The 14,263-nt window shown below is 40.0% G+C and overlaps 1 protein-coding gene across 2 annotated transcripts in view; it reads left to right on the forward strand.

Annotated features, from left to right (window-relative positions):
• The window catches only part of MIOS (meiosis regulator for oocyte development), a 97,236-nt gene that overhangs the window by 3,797 nt on the left and 79,176 nt on the right, over nucleotides 1–14,263 (forward strand). For both annotated transcript variants that reach the window (XM_030200963.1, XM_030200972.1), the window contains exon 2: nucleotides 9,819–11,194. In XM_030200963.1, coding sequence (XP_030056823.1) covers nucleotides 9,892–11,194 — 1,303 coding nt within the window. In that variant the 5' untranslated portion in view covers nucleotides 9,819–9,891. The remainder of the gene's footprint in view (nucleotides 1–9,818; nucleotides 11,195–14,263) is intronic.

Raw genomic sequence — 14,263 nt, forward strand, 5'->3', positions numbered from 1 at the left:
AGGTAAAAAGCACCTGCATACCTTTACAGCTGCAGTCGTTTATATTTTATAAAGTACATCTATAAATCGTACCTCTATCTCAGAATACACCTACATCAGACACATGTACTTTTACATATGAGTAATTTTATAAGAAATAGCAGTGGGCAAAGAAGCTAGTACTAAGCATAACTATATGTGCTATTCCAGAATGCTGCACTCCCACGCTGTCTCATGTGCAACCCAAAAGGGACATTCCCAAAATTTAGTTGTAGTGTTACAGAATTCCTGGGTTGCGTGGCAGAATTTGCACCAGGTTTTGGCAAGAGTTCCCTTTATAGAATATGAGTTTAGTGCAGATCTTTTGGTGCCTTTGATTTTAGATCTGTATTGAATAGCATATTTTACTATTTGGCCAAGTACAAATAATGGGCACTGAACTTTAACATAACAAATTATAAAAGAAGCAACGTGCTATTAGAGATCAACTCCCCACACCCACCCCACTGTTTACACCAGTGGCTGGTGATGCGGTAACGTATACATAGCCCCTTTACTTTAAATGGACTGTGTCAGTGTTGCCATGCAGCTTTGTAAACAGGGGCCCGAGTGTTTATTTCAGTAGGATTACTCATATTCGAATTGAAATTGCTATTCGGCCAAATATGAATAATGTATTCGAGGCACTATTTGGGTCGAATTGAAATCAAATATTTGGTATAGCCCTACTAGATTTGGGCAGCATTTACTGATCCAGCCCATAGAGCCAGTGAGGATGGGCAGTGCATCCTATAAAATTCTGTTATACACAGTGTAGCTGGGTCACCCATCCAGGACCCAGCCAGACTTGACCCTGCTTAGCTGCCTCTTCCTCCACATGACTGTTGCCTTCACTCCACAGCAATCTGGCTCCTCTGAGCTTTGGCTCCAAGCCCTGCGAACTCCCAGGACTTCCTCCGGTCCTTTCACAGAGGCACATTCAAAGCCCAATGTTTATAAGTAAGAGCTTTTATTTTCTTGCTTCAAATCAAACAAAACACCTTTCACTCCAGGTTGTTTAGGCCAGCAGCCCAGAGCACAATTCAGGTTCAACACAGTCAAATTCAGATTCAAAAACAGTCCATATAACTTCAAACTCAGGTTCAAAAACAGTCCATATAACTTCACTTTAGCTCAGATTACGTCACTTAGGGAACAGTACATTATCAGAGGAAAAAACCCAATAGCTTGGTAGGTTGCAGCCCAGACCTTTTTAGTATGAAACAGTTTACACAGTCTTTCTTGCCCATTCTTACAGCACGGTTACACAGCTTTATTCCCACCTGGTTCAGGCTGGGGTTTCAATTGTGCCCAGCTCTCTTTCTCTCCCACAGGCTGCACCTGTTTCTTCTTTAGTAGAGATTTCCCCCAGTGCCTCAGCCTCTCTCCTCCGGTCTTCCACCAGTCTCTCCAAGGTACAGCTAGCCACCCTCTTACAGCAGCTTTTTGGGTTTGAGCCAGGGCTCCAGTCTCCATCTGTTCCTCCCCTAGCCCTTCAGTAATCTCCATTTTATCCTTCTCTCCAACTTCCCCCGCCCCCATCCTCTCCAGCTGGCCCTCATCACCTTCCTCAGAGACCATTTCCCAATCTTCTGTCTCCTCCCTTAACTCTTGCACAGCCGGGTGGGGAAGAGAAGGATTCTGGGACTGGTAGTTCCTCCCCTTCTTCCTTAACCCAGCCAACCTCTCTGCCTCCGGTAGCCCAGCTTTCTGAATGTGGGTGTTGTGCACATGAAATCTGCCCCGTTGTGATTCCCCGGCTCCCTGTATCCCCTTTCTTCGTGCCTTCCCGGATCCCCTTTCACCTGCACTCTCACAACAGGCAATACATTAGTATTTAGGAAAAATCTGCATTGCTCTGTACAACCCCATGTTGACCAAACTCTGCATGTTCGCTGATTGCTCAGGGTTCAAAGCGAATGTTGATAAAACGGAAATCATATTGACGAATATGCCAAAACTCAAAATTTCCTTTCATTTTCCTCTTTTGCATAGCGGAGGGGGGAAGAGATATTTGGGCATCTACATCTCGAATAATGCAGCTGATCTATTTGAACATTAATTTACTTATTTATTTATTGGGATTTATTAACGCCTTTATGAAGAGATTCGTGCTACTATCCTAGTCATCCATAACAGTGTCTTGAATCTTCCTTGTGAGAGGAGTAACTTGGGTGAATCTCTTCATAAAGGCGTTAATAAAGCCCAATAAATAAATAGGTTCTTTGCAAATGTGGTGTGAGTGTGGGACTGTACAGCTTTTCAAGATACAGGTCCATGATAGATTGCAACACTTATTATGTGTTGAAATTCTATAAGACATGAAATTATTCTTACTGGAAATGCCCTCTGCACATACCCTGTAAAAGAACTTACTACAATTTGTTGTGTTGCTGCTCAGTTCCATTAAGATGGTGATAGTGAGATGAAAATCAGGGGAGGTGTTGGGATTAGGTTAGAATTTGGGTTGGGAGATTCTGAAATATGCTAGGCTGACTTGAACTATTAGAAGCAACTTCACAAATTGAAGGAAATTAGGACTCCCATATTTTCTTCACCTACGTACAAATAATATACCACCTCTCAGAGGCCTGGTTTGCTGATACAAGAGCAGGGTAAGGTTAGTTGTCATGCATTAAAGTTTGAGCTACTAAGTTATAAATCAACAGACCAACAGAGGTTTAATTAAAGCATGTAGTTGAGGAGTTAGAAAAAGTTGACTCTGCCCTCTGTCAACCTGACATTCAGTCTTTTTCTCTATTCCCCCTTTCTTTGGAACGCTCTGTTTCACTCCAAAGTGAATCCTCTTATCTGAAGTTTAGCGCCTACCTTAAAGCCTGTTTATTGTCTCAGGCTTTTGGAATTGCATGTGTATGGGGGCCAGCAGAGACAACCGGGATGACTTTGTTGTAATTTTATCTTTTCTTTCCTCTCGGCTGAGGGGAGATATGATAGAGGTCTATAAAATAATGAGTGGAGTGGAACGGGTAGACATGAATCGCTTGTTTACTCTTTCCAAAAATACTAGGACTAGGGGGCACGCAATGAAGCTACATAGTAGTAAATTTAAAATGAATCAGAGAAAATATTTCTTCACTCAACGTGTAATTAAACTCTGGAATTCGTTGCCAGAGAATGTAGTAAAAGCAGTTAGCTTAATAGGTTTAAAAAGGTTTGGATATCTTCCTAAAAGAAAAGTCCATAAGCCATTATTAAGATGGACTTGGGAAAATCCACCTCTTATTCCTAGGATAAGCAGCATAAAATCTGTTTTATTGTTCTAGGATCTTGCTAGGTACTTGTGACCTGGATTGGCCACTGCTGGAAACAGGAAACTGGGCTTGATGGACCTTCGATCTGTCCCAGTATGGTGACACTTATGTTCTTATGTTTCTTTGATTTTAATTCTTAGTTATAACGTGTTTTGCTTGCTTTGACACAAAGGTGGTATTTCAAGTTCCAAAATAAACGTAAAGGGGTAAATATCCAGCCGGCGGCGGTGTTATTCCTGGCTATTCAGTGCCAGGCCATATCCAGACTTTGACATTAAATATCTGGTTTATGCAGTGCCAGCTAACACATAGCCAGTTAAGTCGATATTCAGAACTTAACCGGGGGCGTGTCAAGATGGCGCCGAGAGCGGACGTCTAGAGAGACTGCTCCAGCCAGTTCAGCTAACTTTTGTTATTCTTGGAAATATGCCTCATTCTAAAAGAAAGGGAACAGTCCGGGTGGTTCCCCCACCTACCGGGACGTCCACGCCAGCGAGAACTGGTTTGGAGCGTTTCTTTCCCGCTCTTTCTCAAGCAGTAAGCGGGGTGGATTCCTTGGCGGGAGTATCGGGTGGAGCGGCACTCTCGCCGGAATGTGAAATATCTCTTTCCCCCCCGCCGTTCTCTCAGATTCCTCCAAGCCCAGCAGTTGGTGTGAGTCGGCAGGAGAAACTGACGGACACCGGAAGGGTGGAAGTTCGTGGTTCCAGTGGGGTGACTGACTCACCGATAACATCTAAACTTGCAGGGAAGGAAACGGAGGTTAACCTAGAGACAATTTGGCTGAAATTACTAGAAATGGATAAAACCCTTCAATACTCATCGGGAGAGGTAAAATCCTTAGGTGATAAGATTCAAGAATTGAAGGACGCTGTTGATATGAATAAGCAAGATTTTTCACAGAAAATTGAGAGCTTACAAAAAGAGAGGGACCAAACAAACGAATTTAAAGTTGCCGTGATAAAGGATAGTGTGGATATTAGACGAAAACTAGAAAATATCGAAAACTATAATAGAAGATTGAACTTGAGACTGCTTAATTTTCCTAAACTGTGTGGGGTTTCTCCCCATGAATTATTCGCTAGATTCCTTAAAGAAAATTTAAAATATCCTCAAGAAGCGATTCCTCCATTAGATAAAATTTACTTCATACCAAATACGACTAAAAAAATAGAGGAGCCAGTAAATGTTCAATCTGGAAATGAAATAGATGTGGGAAATCTAACGGCGATTTTGGAACAATCAATAGACTCTGCCACTGAAAGGGCAACTTTGTTGGTGACTTTTCTTTTCCAACAGGACTTGAATGCTGTAATGAGACTTTACTTTAAATCAACGAATCACAATTTTGGTGGAGAAAAAATATGGTTGTATCCAGATGTAACGAAAGAGACTCAACAAAAGCGAAAACAGTTTCTTTTAATGAGATTAAAAACAGTGGAACTGGGAGGTTCCTTTCTGTTAGCCTATCCATGTAAATGTATTGTGAGGTTTAATAATACCAAAAACGTCTTTTATGTTCCTGATCAGCTTAAGTTGTTTCTAGATTCAAAACAACGTTAGAGATAAATAATAATAGATTGAGAATACGGTGTCATTAGTTTCTTATAAATTGTTATATAAAGGTAACTTCACTTATTCTAAACCCCCCAAATTATTGAGGTCTAAGAAAGCCATTTAAAGTGTAATGTTAAAAGAATAAGTAAGAAATGTTTTCTTTTTGGCTGTTTTTCACTTGACAGTATATTTCTGTTTAAGTTTAATATAAACCAATAAAAATTATGAAATATAGAACTTAACCAGCCATGGGTTGCTGCATAAAGATAGGACATTGTTTTAATCAGTCCCATTTATGCGGTTACCCTGGCCAGTGGAAGTTCTGACTCTGCCCACGGAACTCCACCAAGATAACCAGTTTTCACTTGGGCGCTAACCGCTACTTTTCAGCTGTGATAACTGGTTAAGTGTCACTGAAAATTAGCCGATAGATACCCCGAACAAGCTATGTAACCAGTCAGCGGTGGTTTCTGGCCAGTTAAATCATTCTGAATATCGACCAGAGTATATTTGGGGCTGTTCTGTAATATATCACATGGCAGTTGCTTGTGGGATACTTATAGAGGCATATTTTCAAAGCACTTAGATTTAAATTACTTAGGGGCTCATTTTCAAAAGAGAAAAATGCCCAAAAAGTGTCATAAGGCAGCATCTGGACATTTTTTTTTCTCAAACCATCCAAATCTGTATTTTCAAAACCTATTTTGCAGATGTTTATCTATGATTACTACTCAAGCACTCTATCTATGTTAACACCGTTTTTCTTTTTCTGTTTCAAAATTTAGACTTCAGATTTCCGGTGTGTTTATTATCTGACATAAACTACACCTCTCCGTTGTATATTTATATAGACAACGGGAATCCTCATTAGTCTTAATTATTAGAATTTTTTAAAAAGTTTTTTTCTTTCATATTAACTAAGCACTTATCTTTTGGCTTTTCCTTTGTTGGCTCTACAGTGCGCTTCTGTTTCGTAATTTCTTCGTCTGGAGCAATATCTTTAAAGTGCCAATTCTTGTGCCCTATAAATAGACAGCTTTTATTAATATTCCAACTGTGTTAACCCATTTATTTATATATATATTTTTTCTCTCAAGTACTCACAGTTATGACTTGTCGCTGTTGAGCTTCTCAGTCTTGTTTTTTCATAAGTGTGCCTCACAATGGCGCCGGTCACATGATTTTATGACGTCAGACGCCTTGAAGACTATTGTTTCCTGAACTTTCTTGGAACTTTCGAGAAATCTTGAGATTTCTAATCTGCCTTCCAAAAATTTTTTGAGGAAACGTTCTTTTAAGATTTTATAAGAAGTTATAAAAACACGTTCCACTCAATTTTATTATTTAATCCTGTGGGGTTTAAAGATTCAAGTCTATAAATCCAGCGTTGTTCTTTTTGCAGTAGTTTTCTGTCTCTATCTCCTCCTCGTATATTTAAAGGAACATGATCAATCACTACACATTCGTATTCCATGAATCCATGTCCATGGTCTAAACTATGTTGCACCAAAGGGGTTTCTCTCTTTTTAAACTTTAAGTTATGTTTATGATCACTCATTCTTGTTTTTAGGGATCTTTTTGTCTTTCCTACATATAATTTCTGACATGGGCATATTAAAATATATACTACATATATTGATTCACAATTCGTCTTATATCTAAGATCATATTCTTTCTCATTTAGGGGGTTCTTGAACTTATCAGTGGTTCTCATGATGTTACAATATTTACATTTCCCACATCTGGTGTGCCCCTGTGTGATAGTAACATGCTTTTCTCTTTTTTCTTGAAGTAGCTCTTTTAAGTTTTGGTTCCGAGTGTAGGCTATTCTGAGATTTTTATTACTGAATGCTGGATGCATTTGCATCAATCTCCAATTATGTTTTATACATTTTGCAACGTAGTTGTTAGTATTCGTATAGCGAAGTACACAAGTTTGTGTATTAGATTCAATCTGTTCGGAGATTGATGCAAATGCATCCAGCATTCAGTAATAAAAATCTCAGAATAGCCTACACTCGGAACCAAAACTTAAAAGAGCTACTTCAAGAAAAAAGAGAAAAGCATGTTACTATCGCACAGGGACACACCAGATGTGGGAAATGTAAATATTGTAACATCATGAGAACCACTGATAAGTTCAAGAACCCCCTAAATGAGAAAGAATATGATCTTAGATATAAGACGAATTGTGAATCAATATATGTAGTATATATTTTAATATGCCCATGTCAGAAATTATATGTAGGAAAGACAAAAAGATCCCTAAAAACAAGAATGAGTGATCATAAACATAACTTAAAGTTTAAAAAGAGAGAAACCCCTTTGGTGCAACATAGTTTAGACCATGGACATGGATTCATGGAATACGAATGTGTAGTGATTGATCATGTTCCTTTAAATATACGAGGAGGAGATAGAGACAGAAAACTACTGCAAAAAGAACAACGCTGGATTTATCGACTTGAATCTTTAAACCCCACAGGATTAAATAATAAAATTGAGTGGAACGTGTTTTTATAACTTCTTATAACATCTTAAAAGAACGTTTCCTCAAAAAATTTTTGGAAGGCAGATTAGAAATCTCAAGATTTCTCGAAAGTTCCAAGAAAGTTCAGGAAACAATAGTCTTCAAGGCGTCTGACGTCATAAAATCATGTGACCGGCGCCATTGTGAGGCACACTTATGAAAAAACAAGACTGAGAAGCTCAACAGCGACAAGTCATAACTGTGAGTACTTGAGAGAAAAAATATATATATAAATAAATGGGTTAACACAGTTGGAATATTAATAAAAGCTGTCTATTTATAGGGCACAAGAATTGGCACTTTAAAGATATTGCTCCAGACGAAGAAATTACGAAACAGAAGCGCACTGTAGAGCCAACAAAGGAAAAGCCAAAAGATAAGTGCTTAGTTAATATGAAAGAAAAAAACTTTTTAAAAAATTCTAATAATTAAGACTAATGAGGATTCCCGTTGTCTATATAAATATACAACGGAGAGGTGTAGTTTATGTCAGATAATAAACACACCGGAAATCTGAAGTCTAAATTTTGAAACAGAAAAAGAAAAACGGTGTTAACATAGATAGAGTGCTTGAGTAGTAATCATAGTTACAAATTTTTTACAAGCACGAACACAGTTGTTTAATTGCAATATTAGATGTTTATCTATGCAATTCATCTGCCGTGCATCCAGATCACAAGGAGGTGTGTTGGGAATGGGATTAGGGTGTCTTGGATGTTTTATAGCCATAATGGAAGAAATCGAAAATGTCTAGGGCTAAAACACCAACGTTTTGGTCTAGACCTGTTTTTAGAATAAATAAGGCATAACAAGTTGCCCTAAATGACCAGATGACCACTGGAGGGATTCAGGGATGACCTCCCCCAGTGACCCCCTCCCACCCCCCAAAAATGTGATTAAAAATATTACCAGCCTCAGATGTTATAGCCAGATCCATTAGATCAGCATGCAGGTCCCTGGAGTAGTCTAGTGTTTGGAACAGTGCACTGTAGACAGGTGGACCCATGTCCATACCTCCACTTCTGGTGGAAACTGTGAGCCCACGAAGACTCACCAGAAACTCACTGTACCCACATATAGGTGCCCCCTTCACGCATAATGGCTATTGTTGCGGTGTGCAGTGGGTTTTGAAGGGCTCAGCAGACAAGATAAAGGAGCAATGGTGAGATATGTACCTGGGAGCATTTATATGAAGTTCACAGCAGTGCCCCAAGGGTGCCTCATTGCTCTCATGAGGTGTCTGGGGGACCAGTCTGCTAAAAATGCTGGTCGCCTCCTACATCACAATGGCCTGCTTTTCTACATTTTTCACTTGTATGTTTTTTTTTCTCTAAATGACCTAAAAAGATAAATGTACAGAGCACAAAAACTTGTTACAAATGGTATTTTCTAAAAAGAAAAAAAATTGACGTTTTGCGGTTTTGAAAATGGTCATGTTTTCTATTTGGATTTGGGGTGTTTAGTGCAATATGTGCAAAGTCCGACTTGGACATCATATCAAAAATGCCCCTCACAGTAACCTATGGAACTTTGTAAGTCTATGTGCTTCAAAGATGAGCCCCATGACGTTTCTGTAATAATATTGTTGTCGTACGTTAGGACAGAGGGAAACATTTGAAGGTGAGGTTTGGGGAGATTTGTTCTAAACTAATTACATTTAACTATTTACTGTAATGCCTCACTATGCACAGATATTGATAAAGATTTTAGTAGCTGCATTGGCTTTATAGATACATTCATTTAATATTTCAGCTTAATTATTCAAAGAAGGCATGAGAAGCAGAGAGATTTAGAACATATTTTCAAGGACTAAGAAGTCTGAAAAAGAGAAAAGATCTAAGAACAGGTCAACAAGCTCAGAAGGTGCTGTTGAAAAAATCATGAATTCTGTCCATTGCGGGGCTGGTGAAAGATGACACTTAATATGTCTTTGTAGAAATGGCTAAAAATACTTTATATGGGGTCTGTAAGAAAATTATACTAATCACTAATCCACACGTGTGTGATTTTGCATGCTTGCAGTGATCTTAGTTACAAGCAAGGAGATCACGAACATTCTGACACAAAGATAAGTGAACATTTGGGAACTATATAGACTAGTAATATTGTTAGAGAACCATCCATGTAGGGGTTCTGAAACCAGTCCTGGGGGAACCCCAGTCCGTTAGGTTTTTAGGATAGCCACAATGAATTTCAATGAGATCAATTTGTATACACTGCCTTCTTGGTATGTAAATCTGTCTCATGAATATTCATTGTGGATATCTTGACAACTTGCCTGACGGGTTCCCCCAGGACATGTTTGGGAATCCCTGGAGTACACTGTACAATATAAATTGCCAAGTTCTTCCCCAAAGAACTTGAAAAATGCTGGGCTTTTATTTTCTAGTTTCTGATTCTATGTTGAGAAATAATTAACCTGGAGGGTTTTTTCCCTGCAGATTCTTCCAGATGAAGTGTGCTTGAAACGTGCATCACCTCTCTGATCGCTCCCAGGACCTTGCAGCTGCAGACATGAGTGGCTCCAAACCTGACATCCTGTGGGCTCCACATCACGTGAACAGGTTTGTGGTTTGTGATTCGGAACTGAGCCTCTATTACATTGAGTCTGCTGTGAGCTCCAGCACTGAGCTAAAAGCAGGTTCCCTGCAGCTCTCAGAAGAAACGACAGCTACTTTGCTGGCAATAAATTCGGACACACCCTACATGAAATGTGTGGCATGGTATCCTAAGCACGATCCGGAATGCCTTCTTGCAGTTGGACAAGCCAACGGTAGAGTTGTTCTCACAGGTCTTGGCCAAGATCACAACTCCAAATGCAAAGATCTGATAGGGAAAGAATTTGTGCCCAAGCATGCCCGGCAGTGTAACACCTTAGCATGGAATCCCCTTGAAAGTAATTGGCTTGCAGCAGGCCTAGATAAACACCGGGCGGACTTTTCAGTCTTGATTTGGGATATCAGCAGCAAATACACTCCAGAAGTAGCAATTCCTATGGAAAAAGTGAGGCTTTCAGCCACCGATGCAGAGGCCGGTTTAGTAGTTACAAAACCACTTTATGAACTGGGGCAGAATGATGCTTGCCTCTCTCTCTGTTGGCTTCCACGAGACCAGAAGTTGCTTTTAGCTGGGATGCATCGTAACCTGGCAATATTTGACCTGAGGAACACCAGCCAAAAAATGTTCGTCAACACCAAAGCTGTGCAAGGGGTGACTGTGGACCCATATTTCCACGATCGCGTGGCTTCCTTCTTTGAAGGCCAGGTTGCCATATGGGACCTTCGTAAATTTGAAAAACCAGTTTTGACCCTCACAGAGCAACCAAAGCCCTTGACCAAAGTGGCCTGGTGCCCAACTAGGACAGGATTGTTGGCTACCTTAACCAGGGACAGTAATATTATTCGACTGTATGACATGCAGCATACTCCGACGCCTATTGGGGATGAGACGGAGCCTACGATCATTGAAAGGAGCGTGCAGCCCTGTGATAACTGTATTGCCTCATTTGCATGGCACCCCACCAGCCAGAACCGCATGGTGGTTGTGACTCCAAATAGGTCCATGTCGGACTTCACCGTGTTCGAAAGGATTTCCTTGGCATGGAGTCCCACCACGTCTTTGATGTGGGCTTGTGGCAGACATCTGTATGAGTGTACAGAGGAAGGGCAGGCCAGTTCTTTCGAAAAGGACATTGCCACCAAGATGCGCCTGCGGGCTCTCTCCAGGTACGGCCTTGACACGGAGCAAGTATGGAGGAATCACCTTCTTGCTGGGGATGAGGATCCTCAGCTGAAGTCCCTGTGGTACACCCTGCACTATATCCTTTCAAGCAATCAGACAGAAAAAGAGGTTCGGCAGGTAGCAAGTGAACAGTCCCTCATTTTGTTATCTAGGATAGTCTTGATGATTTTTTTAATTTTTTTTTTTTGTTACATTTGTACCCCGCGCTTTCCCACTCATGGCAGGCTCAATGCGGCTTACATGGGGCAATGGAGGGTTAAGTGACTTGCCCAGAGTCACAAGGAGCTGCCTGTGCCTGAAGTGGGAATTGAACTCAGTTCCTCAGTTCCCCAGGACCAAAGTCCACCACCCTAACCACTAGGCCACTCCTCATCTGAATTTATCTAGTAAATGATGGTCAGATCTGTGTATACAGAAATGAGAGCAAGAGGAAAGAGTGGGGATTAGTGCTTTTTGCCTCTTAGAGGAGGCAGCTTTGAAATAATGTGCCTATATGTAAAGTCTACAGACTTTGTATCAAATTTCAGTTTGAAAATTAGAACTAGTGTGCACACAAATGTGCACTTACTATTTGTGAGGGTGCTTTTTCCATGACAATTTTAGAAACCTCAAAGTATGCATATAAGTGCACAGTCCCTTCCAAATCTGCCCACAGGAGCACTTCCCTGATATGCAGGTACAATTGTGTGTGTTCTGACTCCACACACGTAGCCCTATCTGTATACACAGTGGGCACTTTTTCAAAGCACCATTTCTGTTAACCCTTTTCTAAGCACTGAAATGTCTTTAAAAATTGCCCTCATATCAATTGGGTAGCAAATATTGGTTCTCTGGTACTCCATTAGTGTCCCAGCCTCTTGAGGAAGCAGCACAGATGAGGAGATTGATATGTGTTGCATAAGCAAAACTGGGTTTTGTTTTTCAGCTCATTAGGAAAAGGAGCCTGAGAGACAATAGCAGTCAGGTTTGAATTCTTTATAGGCTGTGTTACTTGTTACAAATGAATTCCGTGCTAAAGAAGGCACTAATGCACTTACCCTCTAATTCTATAAATGATACGTACGGTTATATGTGCAATTGAGCAAGTAGTTATAGAATAATACCACTTACCCTTTTACTAAAGCTTAGAACGCACGAAGCTTTAGCAAAAGAGCCCCTTCATTACTTAATCAGTAAATGGCCTTAACTAGCACTAGATGGCACTATTTTACACTTAATATGCCTGAGTTATGATCCTGTTTTATAAAGTGCATGTGTAAATTGTTTAATGTGGAACTGCACAGGGGGCATTTATGTGTGTGTGTGTTGGGAGGGGGGGGGAGAGACCATGGGTGGGTCATGGGTGTTCTGACTATTCTAAGGATGCTGGTTCATTAGGATCTACGCTGCATACAACTGGAACTGCAATGAGTTGGGTTAGGAAACATCAGAGTGCTGAGCTGGGTCTGTTGTCATATTTCAGAATGGTATATATAAAACAAACCCCGGTCTAAAAAATGCAGTCACACAGGGAGTGAACGAGAAAGTAACAAAATACACATGTATGTTATATATACACCACTCAAACCAATAATGGCATATATATTTAATATAACCTAAATATTTTTTGTGTGAAGGAAGTGGTCTCAGAGTATAAACTCACCCAAGTGAGGCTACGCAAAGCGTTTTATGTCTCTAAGGGTGGACAAGTCTCTCAATCATTGAACCACTTCACAATTTTTCAATGTTTTATATCGTGAGCAAAACCCTCAAGTGCTCAACATACAATAAAAATAAATTACCTAAACACACATATATATTTTATCAACTCACTCACAACCTCCGTGACAACTCGCAGGAGCACTTCACATCGTAATTAATGGAGATGTATGCTCCTATCAATATTTCTTCGAACAATTATTTCAATTTCAAATAATATAGGCACTTAGCTGGTGTGATGGTAGTCCACTCACTGTTACTTTAAGTCTGTATACTCCAGTCTCTGACTGCCGGTGGACCCACCTCTTAAACTTAAGAACTCTCAGCGTTCACAGCAAGGGATACTAACAGTCTTCATTCATTCTCCCGTATTATAAAAGAAGAGCTTAATAATCCTCTATGATCTCTGCAAGTCCAACTCTGCAGGGTTTCGTGTCCACTTCGTCAGGAACTTCCAAAGGTAATATATCACAAATAAGCTCAAAAAAAGCGTGCCTCTCTCACATGGGAGAATGAATGAAGACTGTTAGTATCCCTTACTGTGAACGCTGAGAGTTCTTAAGTTTAAGAGGTGGGTCCACCGGCAGTCAGAGACTGGAGTATACAGACTTAAAGTAACAGTGAGTGGACTACCATCACACCAGCTAAGTGCCTATATTATTTGAAATTGAAATAATTGTTCGAAGAAATATTGATAGGAGCATACATCTCCATTAATTACGATGTGAAGTGCTCCTGCGAGTTGTCACGGAGGTTGTGAGTGGGTTGATAAAATATATATGTGTGTTTAGGTAATTTATTTTTATTGTATGTTGAGCACTTGAGGGCTTTGCTAACGATATAAAACATTGAAAAATTGTGAAGTGGTTCAATGATTGAGAGACTTGTCCACCCTTAGAGACATAAAACGCTTTGTGTATCCTCACTTGGGTGAGTTTATACTCTGAGACCACTTCCTTCACACAAAAAATATTTAGGTTATATTAAATATATATGCCATTATTGGTTTGAGTGGTGTATATATAACATACATGTGTATTTCTCGTTCACTCCCTCTGTGACTGCATTTTTTAGACCGGGGTTTGTTTTATATATATTGTATTTGAATTACCTATGGTCAATTTTGGGATCTAATATTTAGCTAGCTGATATTTCAGAATGGTAACATGGGCAGTACACTACCTGACAACAGGGTGTCCATACTGGATTACTTTAGAGCAAAGGAGCCATATATGCCTGGCCTTCTAAGAAATCTGCATCATAGAGTATAAAGATCCTCGTTTTGGGGGTTGGGGGGGGAGTAGGCCATGGAAATATATTGCCCTGAAAAGTCTTCATCACCTTCGCTGTTTTTTCACATTCTGCTGTTCAAAACGCTTCACTTGTCTATACCACAAACTGAACACTTTTCAACAGTAAACAACAATTGTAGAAACATTCAAGGAGT

The sequence above is a fragment of the Microcaecilia unicolor genome, chromosome 1 (assembly GCF_901765095.1).
Source record: "Microcaecilia unicolor chromosome 1, aMicUni1.1, whole genome shotgun sequence".
Classification (NCBI taxonomy): domain Eukaryota; kingdom Metazoa; phylum Chordata; class Amphibia; order Gymnophiona; family Siphonopidae; genus Microcaecilia; species Microcaecilia unicolor.